Source organism: Miniopterus natalensis, chromosome 9, assembly GCF_054644295.1.
Source record: "Miniopterus natalensis isolate mMinNat1 chromosome 9, mMinNat1.hap1, whole genome shotgun sequence".
NCBI lineage: Eukaryota > Metazoa > Chordata > Mammalia > Chiroptera > Miniopteridae > Miniopterus > Miniopterus natalensis.
The window spans coordinates 20,369,420-20,393,042 of NC_142089.1; the positions used below are offsets into that span (position 1 = coordinate 20,369,420).

At 38.0% G+C, this 23,623-nt stretch overlaps 1 protein-coding gene across 3 annotated transcripts in view; it reads left to right on the forward strand.

Moving 5' to 3' along the window:
• Positions 1-1,536: 1,536 nt before the first annotated feature.
• The window catches only part of LOC107541315 (argonaute RISC catalytic component 3), an 82,850-nt gene continuing 60,763 nt past the window's right edge, over positions 1,537-23,623 (forward strand). Inside the window, exons 1-5 of one of the 3 annotated variants that reach the window (XM_016218342.2) lie at positions 1,537-1,860; positions 10,457-10,628; positions 18,907-19,027; positions 19,530-19,738; positions 20,791-20,927. In XM_016218342.2, coding sequence (XP_016073828.1) covers positions 1,842-1,860; positions 10,457-10,628; positions 18,907-19,027; positions 19,530-19,738; positions 20,791-20,927 — 658 coding nt within the window. In that variant the 5' untranslated portion in view covers positions 1,537-1,841. Of the gene's footprint in view, positions 1,861-8,310; positions 9,671-10,456; positions 10,629-18,906; positions 19,028-19,529; positions 19,739-20,790; positions 20,928-23,623 lie in introns of those variants that run through there. The other 2 variants (XM_016218350.2, XM_016218358.2) reach the window with 2 other exon arrangements.

Consider the following 23,623-nt stretch of genomic DNA (forward strand, 5'->3'; position numbering starts at 1 on the left):
AAGAAATTAGAAGGAATTGGACTCAGACGTGAGTTTGAATCCAATTTATGAAATGTTTATGGTAGGTGCATCTAATAAGTGCTTTAAAATGGTAACATAATAGTAACCATTTTAGTAAATACTAAAATAGCAACTAAAATAACTACTTTTTAAATTCACTAGCATTTAGGGAGGGTTTTCTTTGTGCTTTACGTACATTGCCTAACTCATGTATGAGAACATGTTATTCTCAAGTAAATTACATGTTCTCAATTTTTAGATTAGGAAACTTGAAGCTTAGAAGCTCAAGTAATTGATCCAAAGTCCCACAGTGATGGGGGGGGGGGCACATTTATGATAGGGTACTTTTTCTCCTTTTCTCCCTTGTCCCAAGCTTTAAAAAAAAAGAATGTACTTTGATTTTCAAAAGTTTATTACTGATGCTTAGGGACACAGCGGTGAATAATTCCGCAGCCTGAATAAAATAGTATCACCATTAAAGTCAACAAAAAATAAGGACCTACTACTTGCCAGTTGATGTGCTGGTCCTGGTAATCTTACAATTACATTCTAGTGGGAGAGGGAGCACACAATAAACTAGTAAAAACAAATTACAGCTTGGGACAAGAGTACTGTAATGGAGAAAGGGGTGCCCCACAGTACGCAAAAGCTCTCTCTAAGTCTGAGGTATAAGAAAGCCAGAGTGGAGAGAAAGGAGAGGATTCCTGACCAAGGGAACCCGAAGCGCAGAGGCTTCAAGCCAAAAAGAAGCGCTCTGCCGTTGGGGGAATTCGCAGACCAGTAGAGCATAGTGATCAAGTCTTGCTAGAAAAAGGCAGGGTCCCTGTTACGCCGAGCGTTTTGGCCCTGGAAACGAGTTTGGGTCTTCTCAGTGTGACGAATCGCTATTAAAAGAGTTTTAAACGTGGAAATTATTCCATGTGATCTGTGTAATGTCCTGTTTCTTAATCATTTCCCAAGCGAAACTGTTCCACCACCACCAGCCCCTCCACCCCACCCCCGTCGTGAAAGCAACCCTAGGGCCTTAGAGCGATCAGCTGTGGCGGTTACTTGACCGCCTGCTGAGGAGGTGGTGCGTGGGGCCGCCCGAACTGGGCATGGAGGGAGGGGCTCGGCCCAAGACGTTCTCGCCCCGGGCCCTGCCGGCTGCCGGTCCGGGGCCAGGCACCTCGAACCGGCGCTGCTCCAGGTAGGCTCCTCCCCAGATAAGCTACACCGCCTTCTGCGACGTCACCTCAGAAAGGCACCGCTTTGCACCAGGGTGGTGCGAAGTCCCACCCCTTCGTGTTGTCTGGGGCTGGCACGACCCAGCGGAGGACCGTAGGAGAATCGGGTCCGCCCGCACCCCGCCGCGTGAACCCCAGGCTCCGCCTGGACTCGGCGCCCGCTTCCGGGCACCCCTGCGTGATTCGCACCGACGTCGCGCCCGCTCAGCTTGGGACGGAAAGGCGAGGCTTGGACGTCGGGCGAGCCGGGGCAGCGGAACTGACGCCAGCGGGCTTCCGGGGGCGGCCCCCGGGAGGTCGGCGGCGGCGCCGCAGTCTTGGAGGAGCTTTGGGAGCGCAAGGGGCCGCGGGCGACGCAAGTTCTGCACCAAGCTCACCTCTTCTCGCCTCACGCTTCTGCCTCACGCTTCTTCCTCTCGCCTAGTCTCTTGCTGCCTCCCGCCGGCAGCTCCTCCCGACGAGAGCCTTCGGAGTGCGGTTGCCGAGGAGAAGCTGTCGCCACCGCGCCTCGCGGCCAAGTGAGAGTGCCCATCGCACCGAGTCGCCCCTGCGCCTCCTCCTTGCCCCCAGTGGTGGGCGCCCTTCTCGCTCGAAGCACTCCCCCCAGCTCCATGAATGGAAATCGGCTCCGTAGGTGAGTGTGTCACAGCTGTCGGCCGGGTCAGTGGGGGTGTCCCCAGAGCACCGTCGCTCCCTCAGTCCGGGCCCGGGTGTGCGAGGCGAGCGCGGCCCGGGCGGCTCCCTCTCTCTGCCGGCCCCTCCTCCGCCTCCGCGCAGCCGCGCCGCAGGTCCCCGGAGCCACTGAGTGGGCGAAACTGCGGGGAGGGGACACTGGTTTCAGGATTGAAATTTGGGGTTCTCCAGGCGGTATTAGCCTTCCTGGAGTCTAGAAGGGGTTGCCTGCGCTTTGGTTAATCCGGTTGGGAATTTAACGGGGTGCGTGTCCTTTAACCCGGTGCGTGTCCCGCAGAGGCGCTGGGCGGCCCGCGCTCTCCCTTACTTGCCTCTTAAGGTAGTTATGTAGATAGAGATAACAGACGAGAATTAAGCTTGGTTTTAGTGCAGCGTCCAATGCAGGATGGTATTTCTTCCATCCCCGAGTTCTCTTCTGATATTTAGTATATACAGGGTTGGGCAAAAGTAGGTTTACAGTCCGTATGGACTATAATACAATAATTAATAAATAACAATACAAGAATAAACTGTGTTTTCGCGTACTCACAACTGTAAACCTACTTTTTCCCCACCCTGTGGTTTCCGAGGTTCTTGGAAATATCATATAAGGCTGGATCACTGCTGCTGTGAGGAGGTGGATCTTAAAATTGCTTACAGTATTTTATTTTTCATTCTCTGTTACCTAGAGATGCGTTCTCATATTCCTGGAAGTTTGGTACTTAAGAAAACCACCTTCTCTCCTTGGGAAAAACGGTAGTCTTGGGGGAGGGGGGGAAGCAACTTGGGCAGCACTTAAAAGAAAAAAATACTTTATGGTTCTAAAGTAATTAATTGAGAAACATAAAGTAGACATTACATAACGGTTTGCTTTCCAAAGGATCACTCATACGCGATATGTTAAATTTGAAAGTTTGCTTCAAATCCAGATTATCACAAACTTACAAATTAATTTTCAAAATATTAGAGGAGGTCTTGTTACTAATGGTATCACAAGCCCCTGAATATTACATCTCATTTTGCCAATTTGGGAAGTACCTGAATATGAGATAAGAAAAACTTACATAAAGGAAACTGACATAATGATAAAGAATTTGTTGATTAAGTTAAAGAGTATAATTATCAAGTAGGTGCAAAAGCATTACAAATGTAGAGGTGGGATGGGAGTTTTGTTAAAAGTCTTATATGGAGTTTTCTCTCATCAATTTGTACCATTTCTCTCTTGCATGCTCCATTTTTTGTTTTTTTGTTTTGTTTTTGATGTTGTTTTGCTTTCTTCATATCTTCTTAAAAAGGGAAAGTTTGTCTAGATTGTGAAAAGTTGTAGACTCTCATTTGTTTATCATTGATTTGTGTTTTTCCAAAACTGTGTCCTGCCTTTTTTTAACTTTTTATTATACTGTTTAGAAAACGTGATGGTTTGTGTCTATAGGTGATTTTTACATGACTATCCTGTTATCAAGCCTGGAAAACAAAACATGAAAGTTAAACACTTTGTTAGTCATCCTAAAACTTTTTAAAATATTTCAAAAAAATTTTTTACTATATATATTTTTTCCCCTTTGGGTTTTTTATATGAAATTATGCCCAGTATATGGACAACATCTTAGAAAATTCTTCTAAAATTAAACCACCTAGTCAACTGGTCCAGCTAGCCAAGTATGATTAAGTAAATCCTCCTGTGAATTCTTGAGCTAAGAATTGGACATCTTGAAATGCAAAGTTTATTCTTCAGTGCAGTTTATACATGATTGACTGTAATCTCTAATGAAGATAAGGTATAATTTGTCTCAAGATTGTCATCATCAAAAACAAAATTTTATTCTTCTTGAAACTTACATGTACTTGTTATACTGCATATGAAATTGAAACTATACCTTGGATAAAATATGCGACTTAAGTTGTAAATCAAGAATTTGACAGATACATATTTTGGTTTAAAATTATTTTTTAATTTTAGCATTTATTTTTTTATTGAATTTATTGGGTGACATTGGTTAATAAAATTATATAGGTTTCAAGTATACAATTCTACAATATATCAGCTTTATATTGCATTGTGTGTTGGTTTAAACAGTTTCAGATGTCAGTGTTCTCTAATTGTCTATGAAATCATTGTTGGATCTTGGCTCTCCAATTCTTTCCTAAGTTTTTTTTTGTGTGGATATTCTCAGGAATCCCCTTCTGACAGGATATTTTAAATTCTAGTTGTTAGGTGGATACATAGAAAATTTAAATTTATTCACATTAGAAACTTTGAATACAAATACTATATAATTGTTTCCTGGTGAATCATTTCTCATTAAAAGTTAATATTTGTCTGTTCTTCTCTTTTGCCTGAAGTCTTTTAAGTGTTTTTTAAGGGTGTCCTATATAAACTACTGACCTGCTACTGTGCGAACTTTGATTTAACCAAAACTGCCACAATTGGTTTTTAAATAATAATAATAAACAGCATCTGTGTCTATGATTCCTTAGTTAGGAGAACTTCTAATGAAACCCTATTTTTTATGGTTAATTACTGCTGGACTAAGAGTATTTATTACGTTTTAGTTCCAAATAAACTGGGGATATGGGAAGCAGAAATGTTCACTGAGATTTTACTTCTCCTGGATAGCTATTTTTTAAGACCATACTATTCTAGTCTGTATTTTTAGATAAAGTCAGATTAGGGCCTATGGAATTGTACTTATCTACCAATGGAAGAAAAGCACTTACTTTTACCTTGTTAATGATATGCAAATTGATTTGAAAAGTTTGGTAGCTGTCTTATACAGTCTTTCAAAATTGAATAAGCTATGTTTCTTTCTTAGTTGTACTTTTATTTTATTAAAATATGTCTTTATTGATTTCAGAGAGGAAGGTAGAGGTAGAGAGAAATAGAAACATCAATGATGAGAGAGTCATGGATCGGCTTCCTCCTGCAGGCCCCCTGCTGGGGTATCAAGCCCGCTTCCCCGGGTGTGTGCCCTGATGGGGAATCCAACCGTGATTTCCTGAACCATAGGTTAGTGTTCAACCACTGAGCCTTGCTGGCTGGGCATTAGTTGTACTTTTAAAATCATGTTTAAATGATAGTTGTTTTAGGGCTCTGAATTCTTTAATAAAAATCAAGAAAAATCACTTGAAAACAAGTTCCAAAGGAACAACAATTTTATGTATAGAAGCTAGATTTGAATGAGGTTGATAAAAGTGGGTTCAACCCAGTTAGCATGGCTCTGCCATTGAGCATTGTCCTGTGGTCCAGGAGATCTCTCGTCGATTCTTGGTCAGGGCATGTGCCCAAGTTTTGGGCTCCATCCCCAGTTAGGAGCATGCAGGAGACAGCCGATCAATGATCCTTATCATTGATGTTTCTATCTCTCTCCCCCTTACTCTTTCCGAAATCAATAAAAATACATATATATTTTTTAAAAGCAGATTCAAAATACTAAAAAATATAATGCCATTAGGATCTCAGTTGAGCATTTAAAATAAATCCTTAATCACTTTAGGAAATGTTTTTATTGTTATATAAATTTTCTCACTTGTAGATTTTTGGAAAAAATGTCAAAAATGCATTTTGAACATGGAAGTTTTTTGTGTATGTGTGTGTGTTTTTAAACTTGGTTGTCACTTAAATTTTAGTTTGTGCTGCTCTGCAGTGGCCATTAAAACTTTTTTCCTAGTATTTGCTTTTCTTAATTGGCGGTGGGACTTATAAAAATGTGCAAGTTTATTTTGAATTTTGTTTTAGAATTTAATTTCTCTAACAGTTGGTGGAACACCCTGGGGAAATACCATAAAGGAGGCAAGAAATAACTTTTTTCTTCTAAACAAAGACTTTACAGGAAAAAAGAACATACAGGTGTATATGTAACCCTCAAATATAATTCATTTAACATGATGAAGACTCATGATTCCATTCCCCTGATGTAACCACTCTTTAAATTTTTAAACCAAATTCCAAACTAATAAATCTATTAGTTTAAAAATATTTAAGAAATTGCCCGGCCGGGCGTGGCTCAGCCGTTGAGCTTCGACCTAGGATCCAGGCGATCGGGGTTCAATTCCCGGTCAGGGCACATGCTCAGGTTGTGGGCTGCAGCCAATCAATGACTCTCTCATCATTGATGTTTCTGTCTCTCTCTCTCTCCCTCTCCTTTCCTCTCTCTGAAATCACTAAAGATATATTTAAGGAATGCAATTAGAATGAATGAAATTATTTCTAGATACTACTTCATTTTGCTCTCCTGGAGAATTTTATATAATAAGTTGGTATTTAAGAATTAATTCATATTTATTTTTTTCCTTTGGGAACATCGTATTCATTTGATTCTATAAGCCTGGCCCGACAGTATGCACAGAAGTCTAGGGCCCTGTGAAGGGAACACATTTCCAGGAAGAATTCTCTGCTGTATATGGAAAAGCCCGAGCTCAGAGTAGAATTCTTGCCAAATTGTCATAAGCTGTTAGATTCTAGTTGAATACTGTGTTGCTTTATATCACAACTATCTTTTTTCACTTTTGTTTCCATAGTCTTAAAATACTTCTGAAAGATAAATATTTTCTTAATCTTACAAAACATTTTCTTATACCTAAGACTAAGATCTTAAGTAACTTAGAAGTTTTATTTTCTTTTTCTTTTTTTTTAATGGATAAGGAGAAAAAAGACAAGTGATAGATCTGTTTCCATGATGGTAAAACTAAAAAGATAATTTAAGAATACTATCCTTTCCAAACCTGTTTAGTTTCAGTTTGTTGGGATGAACAACATTCACCAGAGATTCCTACTTCTATTTCAGTTGTCTAGGATAGTTAATAGACCCTCATTCTTTGCTCATTAATAAAACATGTGAGAAAATATTGTGTGGTTTTCTGACCATAATGGTTATGCTGTTAGGATACATGAACAGCCTTTCTGTATTTGGAGTTTCTGTAGTTTTCTGTCATTGTCTGTTAATATTAATGACTTTCTTTGGCTACCCATTGCTTTAAAAAAAATACTTGAGATTTAGCAAAACTTTGTCACACAACCAGTGCTTTCTCTTATTTTTTAAATGTAGGCTTTTATGGGCTTGGTTACAATAAAATTATGTGTATTCTGGAATATAAGTTGAATGAAATAATTTGGAAAAATTCTGTTTTACATCAGCCAGTTTTTTCTACATTGTTTCTAAATTGTTAAGTTCTTGAGAAATCAGAAGATAGCTATAGAACATAGACAGGGATATTTTTATATTTTTTATTTGTGGAAGAATTTTGCAAGAAAGTATTCTCAATTGTAGGCTTACATAATGCTCTTTTTTGAGTCATTACCAATACTTGATCTTTTAAGTGTCTTCTAAATTAACAACAGAACTTCATTAGCATGTCTTTGAATTTCAAAGAAGGTTAAAGAATAGGTTGCAAAATGGATTTACCTTAGCAACAAAGTTTTTTGTGTTTTTTTTTAAAGAAACATCTAGCTTCCTAAGTAGGATTTGATTTCTGTCTATGTATTTAACATAAAAGTGGCATTATTCGAAAACTACTAAAAATTTTTCTAAAATTTTTGCTTAGGTGCTCAGAGTTTTTTAAAAGGTACCTAGCAAATAATTAAATTTTGTTAATTATAAAATAAATTTCAAGGCATTGCCATAGGGGAGGGGCTACTTGAAGAATGTCCCTTCTTGCTTTCAAAGGGGAAAGTGCCTTTTAAAAATTGTTCCCCAGCCCTCTAGCTCAGTTGGTTAGAGCATTGTACTGATATGCCAAGGTTGTGGGTTCAATTCCCTGTCAGGGCACATACCAGAAACGACCAATGAATGCATAAATAAATGGAACAACAAAGCAGTGTTTCTCTCTCCCCCTCTCCCTCTCTCCCTCTTTCCCTCAACCCCTCTCCCCCTCTCCCTCACCCCCTCCTTCCTCTCAATAAAATCAATAAAAAATTTTTTTTAATTGTTCCCCATACTGCCATCTGAGAGATTTAACCCTCAACAACCTGAGTGTTCTATAAGTGATTATTTAGCTGCAGTGATTATAGTATATATGATAATAAGTATATTCTGTTTGTACAGGTTTATTGAATAAGAATTATTAGGTAAGGAACTACCTAGTTAGCTTTGTGGGTTTAACTAGTAAACGGCCATTTTATAATGTCACATTTTGAGGTCAACACAATATATTTATTTACTTTTCCAAAACAAAAATACAATTTTTTTCTAATTATAAAAATGCATGTTTACCCAGCTGGGCGTGGCTCAGTGGTTGAGCATCTACCTAGGACCCAGGATCCAGGAGATTGCCGTTCAATTCCTGGTCAGGGCACATGCCCAGGTTTCTCGCTTAGTCCCCAGTGGGGGGTGTGCAGGAAGCAGCTGATCAATGAATACTCTCATCATTGATGTTTCTCTCTCCCCTTCTCTCTTCCTCTCTCTGAAATCAATAAAGGTATATTTTTTAAAAAAAAAAAAGACAATGTGTTGGCAAAAGGATAGACAAAATATATCAGTGGAACAAAATACAGACCCCCACTGGGTGGATTCCAATCCCAATTCTGCAACTTATTGGGTATGAAATTTTAGTCAAATCATTTCAGTTTTCCTCATCTATAAAATCATTATAGGGTTTGTGTGAACATTAAATGAGATAATGCATATAAAGCACTTACCACAATCCCAAGACATGGTAAGAGCTTGATAAATTTTAACTATGGTTCCTTTTCCAATTTGATCCTGACAAGATTTATGAAAAATATCAGATCAAGTATTATTTCCATTTTATAGATCAAGAAATAAAGTTTCAGAGTTATTAATATTTGATAGACGTCAAATGGTTAGATAAATGCAGAGCCAGAATTATAACCTGAATTACTAGAATTACTCAATATTACCTATCCCAATTTAGGATAGCAGGAAAGATTATGCCCTCAGCACTTTAATGTACTTTTATCCATAGTGAAAAAAATTGTTGTTAACCCAACTTTTAATTCCTGACACAAACTCATCTTAGTGATAATGCATTGTTCTTTTGATATATTGGTAGGTTTCTTTTTTTAATTTTTTTTTATAGATTTTATATAACATTTTATTAGGATTTTTGTGTGTATGTTCATGAATGATATTGTCCTATGATTTTTCTTTTTTATAATGTTCTTGTCAGGTTTTTGTATCAGGATTTTTCTGTCACCATAAGTTGAATTGTGGTATGCTTGCTTTTTCCTCTTGTCTGGAGAATTTGTGTAAGATTGCTATTACTACTTTTCTTAAATATTTGACATAATTCTTTAATGAAGTTATCTAAGGTGGAAACTTAAGGTGTATGGAAATATTTTTAATTGTGGATTTATTTTTTTTCAAATAGTTACAGGACTTTTCAGATACTTTAAATGTAAGTTCATTCAGATAATAGTTCTTAATTTATTAACTGAATTTATCATTTGAACTTTTTTAAACAAAGCTACAGCATTTTGAACTTTAGATCTCCAGAACTGTTTTCATCTTGCAAAACTGAAACTATATGCCTTAAGCATCAATTCCCCATTCTCCCAGACCCTGGCAACCATCCTTCCACTTTGTGGTATTAATAATAGGAATGATACAGTGTCTTTTTATGACTGACTTATTTCACTTAGCGTAACGCCTGCAACGTTCATCTGTGTCGTAGCATGTGTCAGAATTTCCTTCCTTTTTAAGGCTGATATTCCATTGTATGTATATACCACATTTTGTTTACCCAGTTACCTGTCAGTGGACATTGAGATTGCTTCCACCTTTTGGCTGTTGTGACTGATGCTGCTGTGAGCATAGGTATATAATTATCTCTTCAACACCCTGCTTTTCATTGTTTTGGGGTAGATTCCCAGAAGTAGAATTGCTGGATCATATGGCTATTCTATTTTTAATGTTTTAAGGAACCACCATACTGTTTTCCATAGCGGCTGTACCATTTTACATTTCTGCCAACAGGGGACTTCATATTTTACATATTTTTTTGTGTATCAGTAAGCTGTATTTGTCTTGTTTCATCAAACTTTTAAATTTCTTGACACAGTTTTGTAATGTCTTCAGTATCTGTAGTTATATAATTCCTCCCCCACCCCCCACTTATATTGATTACTTAAGCCAGTTCTCCTGTCTTAAAAATCAGTGTTGCCTGGAGTTTATAGATTTTATTTATCTTTTCAAATAATACATTTTCTGTTCTGCTGGTCCTTTTTATCGTATAATGTTTTTATTTTGTTCATTTCCTCTTATCCTTCTACTCTGAGTTTGCTTTGCTGTAGATCTTACACTCTTTGGGTCTGATTTGTGTTTGCACATGCTCTCCTGAGTTTGTGTGATTGTTCTCCCTTTCTGCCCCTTCCAAAACAATTTTCCAGAAGTATCCAGGGTTTTATATGTTTGTTTATATGTGTGTTTGTTTCAATAGGGAGAATAAATGGGGAGGAAAGAAGTAGAGATGTTAGAAACTATCATCTTTCACCACTAGCCTTCAACCCCATTACAGCTTTACTTAAAATTCTAATAAACCCCAATTGACGAGATTATTCAGTACAGTTTGTAACAGTGTTATTTTTGTCCCCTCCCTTGCAGGACCCGCTGGGGCCCAGCCCCTACTCATGGTGCCCAGAAGACCTGGCTATGGCACCATGGGCAAACCCATTAAATTGCTGGCCAACTGTTTTCAAGTTGAAATCCCAAAGATTGATGTCTACCTCTATGAGGTAGATATTAAACCAGACAAGTGTCCTAGGAGAGTGAACAGGTAAGAATCATGAAGACATGAAGATTTTTTGCTGTTGGTATTTGGCTTTGCCATAGTAATTGTTTATCTTGTATATCCAAATAACAATGATAATGTTTAACAGTTTGACCAAGAAAGCATGGTAATTTGTTTTGAAATTGATTGTACTTCAGAGATGTGATGGTAGGTAAAATCTTCCAACAGCCTTGAAATTTTTCCATCATAACGTGAACTCATTATGTTCAGTTCCTACACTTCAACAACTAGAATCCTAGAAGTCAGAAGGAATTAGATAGAACTTTACAACTCCTTTTCTTTATTAGCTAACCAGTTACGGGCCAAAATGCAGCAGTATTTAAATCAACACATATGAGTTTTCTCTTGTCCATATGCCACATGCTCAAATATTTGGCACTGTGGCATTAATCATAATAGCAGAATAATGTATTGTAGCCAAACAGATTTTCACTTTAGTCAGAGGGGTTTACTTGGACAAAAATATTCAGGAAATGCTTGTGAATCTTTTTGTGAGTCAACTTCTCTACTTTAGACTGTCTCTCTGTTGGTTTTCTTTTCCTTTCTTCACCCCTTTGGGGGGGGTATGTACTTTTATTTCTTGTTTAATGATTTTGATTGAAAATGATCACTTGATAAAAGAGCATGTTTGTTAAGCAGATTTCAAATGTTTCTAGTTGTTTTTTTAACAAGTGAATGGTCTCAGTAACTAAAAATATTTTTAGAAATATTATGACATGTATTCATTTCTCCTGGGTTTATACCTAAGAGTCAAATCATATGGTAACTGTGTCTGCTCTTTTGAGGGACTGCCAGACTCTTTTCCAAAGTGGCTGCATCATTTTACGTTCCCACTAGAAGTGTGTGGTGATTCCAATTTCTGCATATCCTCCCCAACATTTGTTATCTGTCTTATTTCTATAGCCATTTTAGTGGCTGTTTAGTATCTCATTGTCATTTTGTTGTTGTTGTTAATCCTCACACTAGGATATTTTTTTCCATTGATTTTAGAGATACTAGAAGGGAGAGAGGAAGGGAGGGAGGCAGAGGGAGAGAGACAGAGAGAAACATCAATTGGTTGCCTCCCATACCCTCCCCGACTGGGGCAGGGCAAACCTGCAACCCAGGTACGTGCCCTTGATGGGAATCAAACTCGTGACCTTTAGGTACACAGGACAGCGCTCTTAACTACTAAGACACTGGTCAAGGCTCATTGTCATTTTGATTTTCATATCCCTGATGGCTGATGATGTCAAGCATCTTTTCACATACTTACTAGCCATTTGTATTTTTGGAGAAATGTCTGTTTAGATCCTTTGCCACTTTTTAAGTTGGATCTTTTGTCTTTTCATTGAGTTGTTGGAATTCTTTATACCCTCTAGTTAGAAGTCGCTTCTGTGACCTTTTGATCGAAAATGATCATGATTTGCAAAAATGTTTCCCTTTCTACATGTTGCCTTTTCACTTTCTTGATTATGTCTTTTGAAGCACAAACATTTTTAATTTTCATCAAGTCCAGTTAATTTTTTTTTTGCCAGTTCTTTTGGTGTCATACCTAGAGAGCCATGTTTCTGATTAAAATGACTTAGAAGATGTACCCTAGAAAACACTGCCAGTGGAAAATAAAACAGTATAGTGTTTAGCTTTCTTGGAGAAACTGTACCATACAAAATATGTTAGTTAATAATAATATGTCAGTTAATTTTCCTTGTTAATCACTTGAAAGATAGGAAAGCTAACAGATAGTGATTATTTCAAATCTCACAATTCTTCTAAAGTTGCACCTAAATAAATTACTCAATAGTAATTATAGTCTTTGGTTAAGATTACAATATATTTGAAATTGAAAGATACTTTTATAAGTAAATAATGTCTGATAATCAGGGACTAGTAGGTAGGACTTATTCCTAACATCTATCAATTCCTTTAGATTTAATTATATAATAGCTGTATAATATTCCATTTTATGGCTGTGCCTTGATTTGTTTACTTTTGGTTTGCTCCAGTTTTTTTCCTTAGGCTAAGTTAAATCCATTTAAACCAGTTATCTCAATTTACCATATGGTTGTGCCGAAATAGAATGCTATTGGTACTAGACTTAAAGATATATGGACCCTAACTGGAATTATAATTCTAAACCCTGCAATAACTTTTAAAACTTACAGATTATTTCCTGTGTTTTCATTTAACTATTTAACTTATTGTCCCCCTGTTTTGTGTCAGACACAGACTGTGCTATGTTATGGAAATAACAAGATAAGTAAGACATGATCCCTGATAAGGATTTCATAGTCTGTATGGAGTGACAAGTGTGAGATGTGCATTATGTGCTGTGATAAAAGAATAATAATTTTTATTAACCAAAGTCACCCCAATAAATTCAATAAAAATTAAAAAAAAAATAATGATCCCTGCTTTTGGTTAGGGAGGAAGATGGGGTACATGTCATGGTATGTGAGCTGAATAGTTGCCTAGTGGGCCAGGGGAAACAGTAATCCATCTAGAGAGAGCAGGAGCAAAGGTAAGACATGTTTATGTAACAGAAGTAGGCCAGTATAAATAGAGCATCTAGAGTCTGAAAAATTAGCTAGGGGTACGTTATGAAGGATCTTAAATCCATGCTAAGGCCTGTGAACTCAGAAATAGTAGAGAGCCATTGGAGGCTTTTGAACAAATGAGGAACATCTATATTTACAAACGTAACTAATGGCAATGTGGAGAACGAATGAGAGAAGAGAAAGACAAGTCCTAGAGAACATTTGGAAAGCTTTCGCAGTAGTCTAGATCAGTGGTCTTCAAACTTTTAATCACACATCCTCATTATTTAAAATATGTTTGACCATACACTTAATAGATAAATATATACGCATACATATTTTAAAATTTTTAATTTATATACATGTACTACTATACTAACATATTGTATAACTATAGAAAAATTAAAAGGTGAGAAACAATATTTTGAAATAAACTCTTTAAGAATATATTTAATAATTTGAAATTTTCAGGTTAATGTACTAAAAACCTGGTTGAATATATGCCACATACATGAACTGAAATAAGTTGCTACATGCTGAAAATGAATGAATGAGAGAGTTCGCTGTTAACTCTTACATGTTGCAGAGCTCCTATTATTCTGTTAGGGTTCCTGGTGTACCATATGTTACACCTGATCATCTGACATGGGCTAAGTGAGGGCACCAGTGTCAATACATATTCAGATTGTTAGGTAAAAGTGAAATATAAAAACTTTTTTCCCCTCATACTTCAGCATACCCCTTAGCACTTCTGGTACCTACTTTTCCATATTAGGGGTAGTGTGTTCTAAGACTTAACTAACAGCAGTGGTGAAGAGAGGGCTTGGTTGATTTAGAAGAATGAATAATTTAGGTGTGTAAGGAAAGGGAAGAGATAAGAATGGCTTCATAGTCCCTAGTTTGTGTAATGGTGATGGCTTTGACAGAAATACAGATGGTGAAAAGACCAAGTTTCTTATTTTCTGTTGGGATGTTGAAATGTGTAAGAAGCATCAAAATGGAGTTTAGTAGATTATTGGAAATAAGTGCCTAAAGCTTAGGAGATAAGTCAAGATGGAGATTGAGATTTGAGACGTCAGCATATAGGTAGGTGATAGTTAATAGGAAAGTGAGTAGAGTCAAGATAAGAGGTCTGAGAATAGATCTCTGGGGATACTATTGTTTCAGGTTTGCCAGTGAAGACACTTAAGGGACTGAAAAGGTGGGAGAACCAGGACAATGTAGAAGGTCTTTTAGAGAAGGTAAGGCAAGGATCTTGATATTCAAGGATTGATCACAGTGGCAAATGCTAAAAGAGGCCGAATGCAAAGGCTGAAAGAGACCATGTCTATTAAGAAGTCAGTGGTGGCTGGAGGGAGAAGTGTTCTAGAGGAGAGTTATTAGTGTAAGCCAGATTGAGTTAAAAATTTATTTCTCAGTCTAAAATAATCTGTCAATTATTTGTGGATACTAGAAATGTGTACTTCACTAGGTTAGCTAATGTGGTTATATAAGATTATGAAAAAATTCACACCCACATGGAAGAAATAGCTATGAAGATAGATAATAGTAAAATGCTCTGGTGTACTACAGATTTTTTTATAATAAAGTATTAAAAATTTGATCTAAAGTATAATCCCTTCTCTACTCTGTACTTTTTAAACTTTATTGATGCAAAAATATTCATTGGCTACCTTTTCTGCTACTTACTAGAGTTATGAAGATAAATTAGAAGTTGGAGGGATACAAGGACAGACTGCCAGCTGTTTTAGTTGTGTTTTAAAAACCTCTGGGTTATTTCATCATCTTGTTATACCTTAGCAGTCTTCCTTCTTTTTGTCTGTATAGTGACAGATTAATTTATTGTAACTGTGAATACTAAACAAATGTGTATCATCAGTTTGGAGGGGGACAGAATATTATTTCATGTCTTCTCCTATAGACTAGAATAATTCCCATTCTACCTTGTGGAAGCAGAAAATTAAGAGGTACCTAAAAATGAGATGAAGATGGGTGTTTATGACCTTATAGTAACAATTAACAGAAAAATAATTTCTTTTTTTACATTAAAGTTTCCTTCTCCTACCATTTTTCTGCTCTATGAGTCAGGTGGTAAAGTGGAACTTACTGAAACCAATATTAAATTTTACTTTACATTTGGGGGGCTGGGTGAGAAAGGTAACAGGATTAAGCTAAAAAAAACACACACAAAAACAGACAACAGTATGGTGATTGCCAGAGGGAAAGAGAGTGGGCAATGGGGTGAAAGGCAAAGGAGAGATAAATGATGGCAGAAAGAGACTTGACTTAGTGGGAAGCGCACGATACAGTATGCAGATGACGTGTTACAGAGTTGTACATTTGAAACCTGTGGTTTTATTAACGTCACCCTAATGAATTCAATGAAACATTTTTAAAAATATAAAGAAAATAAAATGAGAGGGGAATCTAAGGAGTATGTTTAAAAAAAAAATCAATCACGATCATTGGACCAAGATGGCGTCATAGGTAACAGCTTTACCCGCCGCCTCTCGCAACAACATCAAAATTATAACTAAAATACAGAACAACCATCACTCAGAGCCTCCTGAAATCTGGCAGAACAGAAGTCCTACAACCAGGGAACTGAAGGAGCATCAAGAGCGGTAGGAGGGGCGGAGATGCGGGCGGATCAGGGCTGAATCGCAGAGACGCGGCCACGGGCCCACACCCAGTGCTGCAGTTTAAACCCCGGAGGGACATCTCTGTGGTGGTGGTTTCCTAGAGGAGTAAGGGGTCCCAGCCCCACAGCAGGCCCCCAGCCCAGAGCTCCAGGGCTGAGAAGAGATGTCCCCACAACTCCGGGCTGTGAAACCAGTGGACTGTCTCTGAGGGTCGTGGAGGCTGCGGGATCCCCAGCAGCTCCTGTTAAAGGGCCTGCGCACGGACTCACTCAGACGCGCTCCCTCTGGGCCCCAGCGCCGGGCAGCAGCTTGAAAGGAACCTGGGACACTTGGGGAGGAACTAACCTGCCTGAAATCTGGGCGAGGCGGAGGGGCAGCTTCCTCCCCAGCAGAAGAGCTAGCAGAGGCCATTGCTCTTTGGCGAGTCCTCCCCACACATAGCTGGCAGGCAGGCGCCATATTTGAATGGCCAGCACCTGACTCACACCTTTGACCCTGCCCCGGTGATTCCTGGAGGCCCCGCCCCTCCCTATGTGCAGGCTCATCCGGGCCATTTCCAGGGGCTTTTCTGTGCAAGTGGCCTCTCCAGCCTCATGCTTAGGACTTTCCTAAAATCTCTCAAACAAGCAGCAGCATACCCCAAAAGGCTTGATAAGTGGCCCCAGGCCTGGCACTAGTGGCAGCCTGCATTGGCTCATAGCTTGGCCTCTCCTGGACACCTCCAAGCCCAGCACAAGTAGCAGCCATCTACTGTTTGCTGAGTAGCTCATGCTGGGTGGCTCTGGGCAAGGCACTGGCACAGGCTGACTTTGCACCTCCTGGGAGACCTCAGAGACAGTGCACCTGGCGGTCATACTCGACCACCCTGGATTACAACCCTACCACATTCACAAGTGACACACTCGAGGGATGCACTTGGTGAACACCAAAGCTCCACTGAAGTAAATCCTGCTCCATAGGGGTGTCTCCAGCACAGCAACTCTCTGGCTGTAGTTGCAGCTGGTCCTCACAGCCGATTGGCCTGGAGGTCAGATTCTCCCAGTGACGCCAACAGCAATCAAGGCTCAACTACAACAGGACAGTGCACACTGCCCACACAGGGGAGCACCTAGAAGGCCCAGCTCAGGTGACTGGAGAGGCTGAGCCACTAGACTCTACAGGACACCTCCTACACAAAGCCACTCTACAAACTCCAGGAGACATAGCAGCTCTACCTAATACATAGAAACAAACACCTACCTGGAAGCAGCCCAAATGTGGAGGCAAAGAAACATGTCACAAAGGAAAGAACAGAAGAAATCCCTAGAAGAGGAACTAAATGAAATAGATCCAAGCAAGCTAATAGATACAGAGTTCAGAATAATGGTTATACGGATGCTCAAGGATATTAGTAAGAGTATGATGAAAATAATTGAGAAAATCAATGACAATAAAGGACCAGTTTGAAATGAAGGCTACACGAGCTGAAATGAAGAACAATTTACAGGGAATCAACAATAAAGTAGAGGACACTGAGAATCAAATCAGCAATTTGGAACATGAAGAAACAAAAAACACTCAACCAGAAGAGCAAAAAGAAAAAAGAATCCAGAAATATGAAGATAGCATAGGGAGCCTCTGGGACAACTTCAAGAGGCCCAGCATTCATATTATTGGGGTGCCAGAAGGAGAGAAAGAAATTGAAAACCTATTTGAAAAAATAATTACAGAAAATTTCCCCATATCTGGGGAAAGAAATCGACTTACAAGTCCAGGAATCACAGAGGGGCCCAAACAAGAGGAACCCAAAGAGGCTCACAGCAAGACACATCATAATTAAAATGCCAGAGGTTAAAGACAAAGAGAGAATCTTAAAAGCAGCAAGAGAAAAGCAATTGATTACCTAGAAGGGAGCACCCATATGACTATCAGCTGATTTCTCAACAGAAACTTTGCAGGCCAGAAGGGAGTGGCAAGAAATACTCAAAGTGATGAAAAAGATGGAACTACAACCAAGATTGCTCTACCCAGCAAAGCTATCATTTAGAATTGAAGGTAAGATAAAGAGCTTCTCAGACAAGGAAAAGCTAAAGGAGTTCATCATCACCAGACCAGCACTACAGGAAATGTTGAAGGGCCTTCTTCAACAAGAAGCTAATGAACATAAGAATCTGATGAACTAAATAGATCCAGAGACATTGACGCATGTAACAGACAATCATATTTCAGAGGGAAAGGGGGTGGAGGGTGGGAACAGATTAACCAAAGAAGTTATATGCATATATGCATAACCCATGGACACAGACAGTGATGGGGTGAAGGCCTGGGGAGGGGGTGGGAGCGAGGTGGAGAAGGTCAGTTGGGGGGGCGAGGGGGAATGGGACACCTGTAATACTTTAAACAATAATGGAGTAACTGAGGAACAGTAAACATATGACATAAAAAACAAGAGAATAAGTAATTCACTGAATTCATTTTTCTCTGTTCTTTTGTGAAATTCATCAGCCCTTTCTTATATCGTAAGCCATTGTCCTGAAAGCAAAATTTATCTTGTGTGATTATCTTTTAGAATTTTGACAGTTTTACTGGCCAATATGGCTCAGTTGATTGGGCGTTGTCCCGTGCACCAAAAGATTTCCAGTTTGATTCCTAGTCAGGGCACATGCCTAGGTTTCAGGTTTGATCACTGGTAGGGGCACATATGGGAGGCAACTGATAGATGTTTCTCTTATACATTAATGGTTCTCACTTTTTGTCTTTCCCTTTCCTTCTCTCTCTCAAAAAAACGTGGGGGGCCAGATAGAATTTTGACAGCTTTAAATAGTGTAAGAAATTACTTTAGGTACTTTTTTTTTTTTTTTTCAGAGTGGAGGGGGTTGAGAGAGAGAGAAACATAGATGTGAGAGTGACATATTAACCAGCTGCCTCCTGCATGTGCCCTGACCAGGGTCAGGGATCAAACCTGCAACTGAGATACATGTCCTTGGCCAGTGTCAAACCCAGGGCCCTTCAGTCTGCAGCCCAGTGCTCTAACCACCGAGCCAAACTGGCTAGGGTACTTTAGGTACATTTTTTAAATTTTCATCGTGTAGAAGATTATGTGAATGTATTTGTCCCCTTTTTTAGGGAGGTGGTTGACTCCATGGTTCAGCATTTTAAAGTAACTATATTTGGGGACCGTAGACCAGTTTATGACGGAAAAAGAAGCCTTTACACAGCCAATCCACTTCCTGTGGCAACTACTGGGGTAAGATATGCATTCATTTTTTGGAAAGCTATGCTCTTGCAATGACTCCTTTTAAATGCATTTATTAATTTTATTTCAGTCTATATATATGTATGTGACAATGCTGGCATAAATGTCATTTAAGTTTTAGTCTATTGACTTAACATTGAGATTGTTTTTTTAATATTTGCCTTGTTTTTGTTTTTTTTAAATGTTTTTCATGATTTTTAAAGAGAGAGGAAGGGAGAGGGAGAAGGAGATAGAAATATCGATGAGAGAGAGAGAAACATCGATTGACTGCCTCCTGCACTCTCCCTCCTTGGGATTGAGCCTACAACCTGGGCATGTGCCCTGACCAGAAATTGAATTGATGACCTCTTGTCTTGGTTTGTGGGTTGATGCTCAACCACTGAGCCACATTGGGTGAGCTGCCTTGTTTTCTCTTAAATCTTTTTATAAGTTTAACTTGAAAATAATTGTATTTTTTTCAACTTTTACCAGAAGACTCTTTTCCCATCAACAGGTAGACTTAGATGTTACTTTACCTGGGGAAGGTGGAAAAGATCGACCTTTCAAGGTGTCAATCAAGTTCGTCTCTCGGGTGAGTTGGCACCTACTACATGAAGTACTGACAGGACGGACCTTGCCTGAGCCACTGGAATTAGACAAGCCAATCAGCACTAATCCTGTCCATGCCGTTGATGTGGTGCTACGACATCTGCCTTCCATGAAGTGGGTGCTTCTGGCTTTTTTATCTTTAGATTTTAAGTGTGAAGGCTTTCCTCCCATGAGTTGTTCAAGCCTCCCTTGTTTAACCTTCAGATATTGTATATTTTGATTATTTCAGTTGAAAAATAGCATCATACAAGTTCATTAACAGATGTAAGTTACAGAAAATTCTCTGACTTTTGAAAGTAAATGTACCTTAGTTTAGCTATCTAATGGGTATTTTTTAGAAAAATGCCTAACCCTTTCTCCTAAGAGCTATAAATCTTGAATAACTCATATATTTTCAGATATATTTCTATAGTTAGATCACCTTTTTTTAAAGGTAATTTCATTGTTTATACAATAGTATCAGATTGTGTTGAAATTGCTGTTGTTTTCCCGGCCGGGCATTTCTCAGTAGTTGAGCATCAACCTAGGATCCAGGAAATCGAGGTTCGATTCCCGGTCAGGGCACATGCCAGGGTTGCGGGCTCAGTCCCCAGTTGGAGGCATGCACCCGATCAGTAACGACTCTCTCGCCATTGATGTTTCTCTCTCTCTCTCCCTCTCCCTTCTTCTCTCTGAAATCAATAAAGATAACATTTAAAAAAAAAAGAAATTGCTGTTGTTTTAATCATACTAGCACCTCACATGTGTATGTGTGTATCTGTGCTTATATATATAGGATCAGATAGGCTATGTATTTTTAAAGAAAAATATTATGTCTTACAAAAACGTTTATAGAAATAGCTTTTTGATCAATTATTATTTAGCATTTTATAAATTGGAACTATTTTTTAATCTATTTTTAAGAAAGTATTTTAAATATAATTTGTTCTTATATTAACATTAGCTATAACAATAGAGGATTTTGGTGAAGGATGCTGACTTTTTTTCATTTAGAATGGCTGCTTTTTGCTTTCATAAATTTGGAAAATGTTTAGTTTCATATATCCGTAATGATAAGCATCATTATAAGTTATGTGCTCTAGAGTCTAGAACATAGTTTTTGTTACGCATATTTAAATACTTATGTAGGAAGGAAAGGATTGAACATGCCATTTTAATTTTTGTAGATACACGCCTGTGGGGCGTTCCTTTTTCTCAGCTCCAGAAGGATATGACCACCCTCTGGGAGGGGGCAGGGAAGTATGGTTTGGATTCCATCAATCTGTTCGGCCTGCCATGTGGAAAATGATGCTTAATATTGATGGTAAGGGAACTAAAACCATATTCTGTGTTGGGTAGTTGATTTTTGTGTGGCCTGTTTATGTGTAATACATGCATATGCATTTTATGTATAATTATATGTACTGGTATCTTGAAGTAATATTTGGACATATATTAAGACAAACTAGAAAGCAAATTTTTATTTATATTACATTTCATTCAGAAAGTCTTTACACAGAACTTGTCCTGGTTTGCTGCTAAAGCAAATACAAAAGCTTTGACATGATCATCTGAGCATTCTTCTAACATAACTCATTTTTGTCCTTTTAACCCTAAGTCAGTATTTCATGAAATACATGTTTTACAGGAAGAGAAGTCTGTTGGTCATGGTTACCCTGGCATTATGCCTGCTGCTGATGGTTAATGTGGTGTTAATTGCATTCATTTTTAAGCGTTTTCTTACATTTTTGAGCTTATATAAAAATAGAGCCCGACCTGTGTGGCTCAGTGATTGAGCATCGACCCATGAACCATGAGGTCAGAGTTCGATTTCTGGTCAGGACACATGCCTGAGTTGCTGGCTCAGTCCCTAGTAGGGAGTGTGCAGGAGGCAGCCGATCAATGACTCTCTCATCATTGATGTTTCTATCTCTTTCTCCTTTTCCCTTCCTCTCTCTGAGGTCAATAAAAAAAATATTTTTTTTAAAAAGTAGAATAGTATGATAAACTGCCACCTATATAGCCATTATCTAGTTGTCAGTATTTTTCTACCTTTGCTTATTAAACTATCTCCGTTTCTTTCTCTAGTATAGTATTTTTAAATAAAATCCCAGACAGAATGTTATTTTGTCCCTGCTAATTCAGTATGTACCTCTAAAAATATGAATTTTTTTTAAAGTCACAACACCATTATCATATATAAGAAAATTGAAAATAATCGATTATTTGTAGCCTCTAATACCCTGTCTGTAATCAGATTTCCCTGATTCTTTCAAATATCTTTTTATAGTTAGTTGGTTCTAATCAGGATCCAAACAAGATTCATACATTACATTGGGCTATTATGCCTTTTTTAAATGTAGTAGTTCCATTTCCTTCCCTCTTGTTTTGTTTTGTTTGTTTTTTCCTTTTTTTTATGCCATTGGCTTATTGTCAGGTGTCCTGTATAATATCCCAAAGCCTGGATTTGTCTTTTGTTTTCTTGTGGTGGTATTTCTTTGTTCCTCTATCCCCTGTATTTCCTGAAAATGAAAGTTGGCCTTAGAGACTTGATTTAATTCTGGTTCAAAATACTTTATAAGTGCTTCGTATTGTATCAGTATTTAGTGATCTCATTTTTTAATGATAGTAAGATTGATTAGTAGGTTCACAGATCAATAGGCCTGATCTCTCCATTAAAATTTCTCAATCAACCTTTCCATTTCTAATATTCCATTCATTGATCATTGTTACCAGAACCATTTACTTCACTAGGGATTATCAACTATATTTTTCTAATTCTTTTGTTTCTTTTGTATTAGATGGAATTCTTATATGGAAAATCACAATGTCCTAATGATAATTTATTAGTCTTTGATAGCTTTCTTGCTTTCTGGCACAGCAGGATGTTTTAGGCTCATCTTATATTTCTTATCCTGTACCTGGAACTAGCCATTCCTCCAAGAATCCCTGGATCTTTCTAGATCAGTACATAATTTCCTCATTATTTTCTGCTGCATCTGCCATTGTGATATGTCATTGAGGGGATATATTTCAAAAGTCCCCTTTAGATGTGCTAGGCCTGTTTTTAATTATATGCTATTTCAGAATATCATTTCATATATATGTAGATGTTTCTTTAAGATAGATTCCAGGAGTGAGACTGGTGAGTCTAGGGCAAACACATTTGTAATTTTGATTGTTACTCCCAGATTGCCCTCCACCAAGGTTGTATAATGATTGAGACTACCTATTTCCTTATGCTTTGCCTCTACAGGTGTCAAACTAGATTTTTGTCAGATGTGCAAGAAATAGTTTCACTATGTGCTTTTGTTTTCCATTTGACCATCTTTTCACATATGTAAGGGCCACCTTTCTTTTTCTGTTAACTGTTTATATCTTTTGCCCTTTTTTTTCTTTCTTTTGGATGTTCTTCTCATGTACTGAGAGAGCTTTCTAAATTGAGGAGATTGGCCCTTTTTCTGTAATGTGAATTATAGATAATACCTCTTGGTTGTTATTTGTCTTTTGGCCTTTGGTATGGTTTTATTTTTGCTTTTTGCCACATAGAAATTTATCCGTGTGTGTGTATGTGTGTGTGTGTGTGTGTGTGTGTCTACACACACAAACAAAAGTATTTGTCAGTAGTTTATGTCTTTTAATATCTAATCTCATTTTTTTGTTTCAGGTTTTTCTAGGCCATTTTTATTTCGTTTACCATATAAGCTTTAGAAACACCTTGTCTAGATCCAGTGGGTGTGGGAGGATGAGCTATTATTTTTATTGACATCTCATATTTATAAATTAAGTTAGGACAAATTTGCATCTTTAAAATATTGTATCTTTCTGTCAAAGAAAATACTATGCCATTCCATTTGTTCAAGATTGCTTTTGTTTTCTTCAGGAATGTATTAAAGTTTTTCTCACATAAAATTTGCACATTTCTTGTTATTCCTGGATATTTTCTCCCATATTTTTGCTATTAAATGAGTTTAGAGATTCTAATTGGTCATTGTTTATAAGCATGAAAGCTTTTTGCCC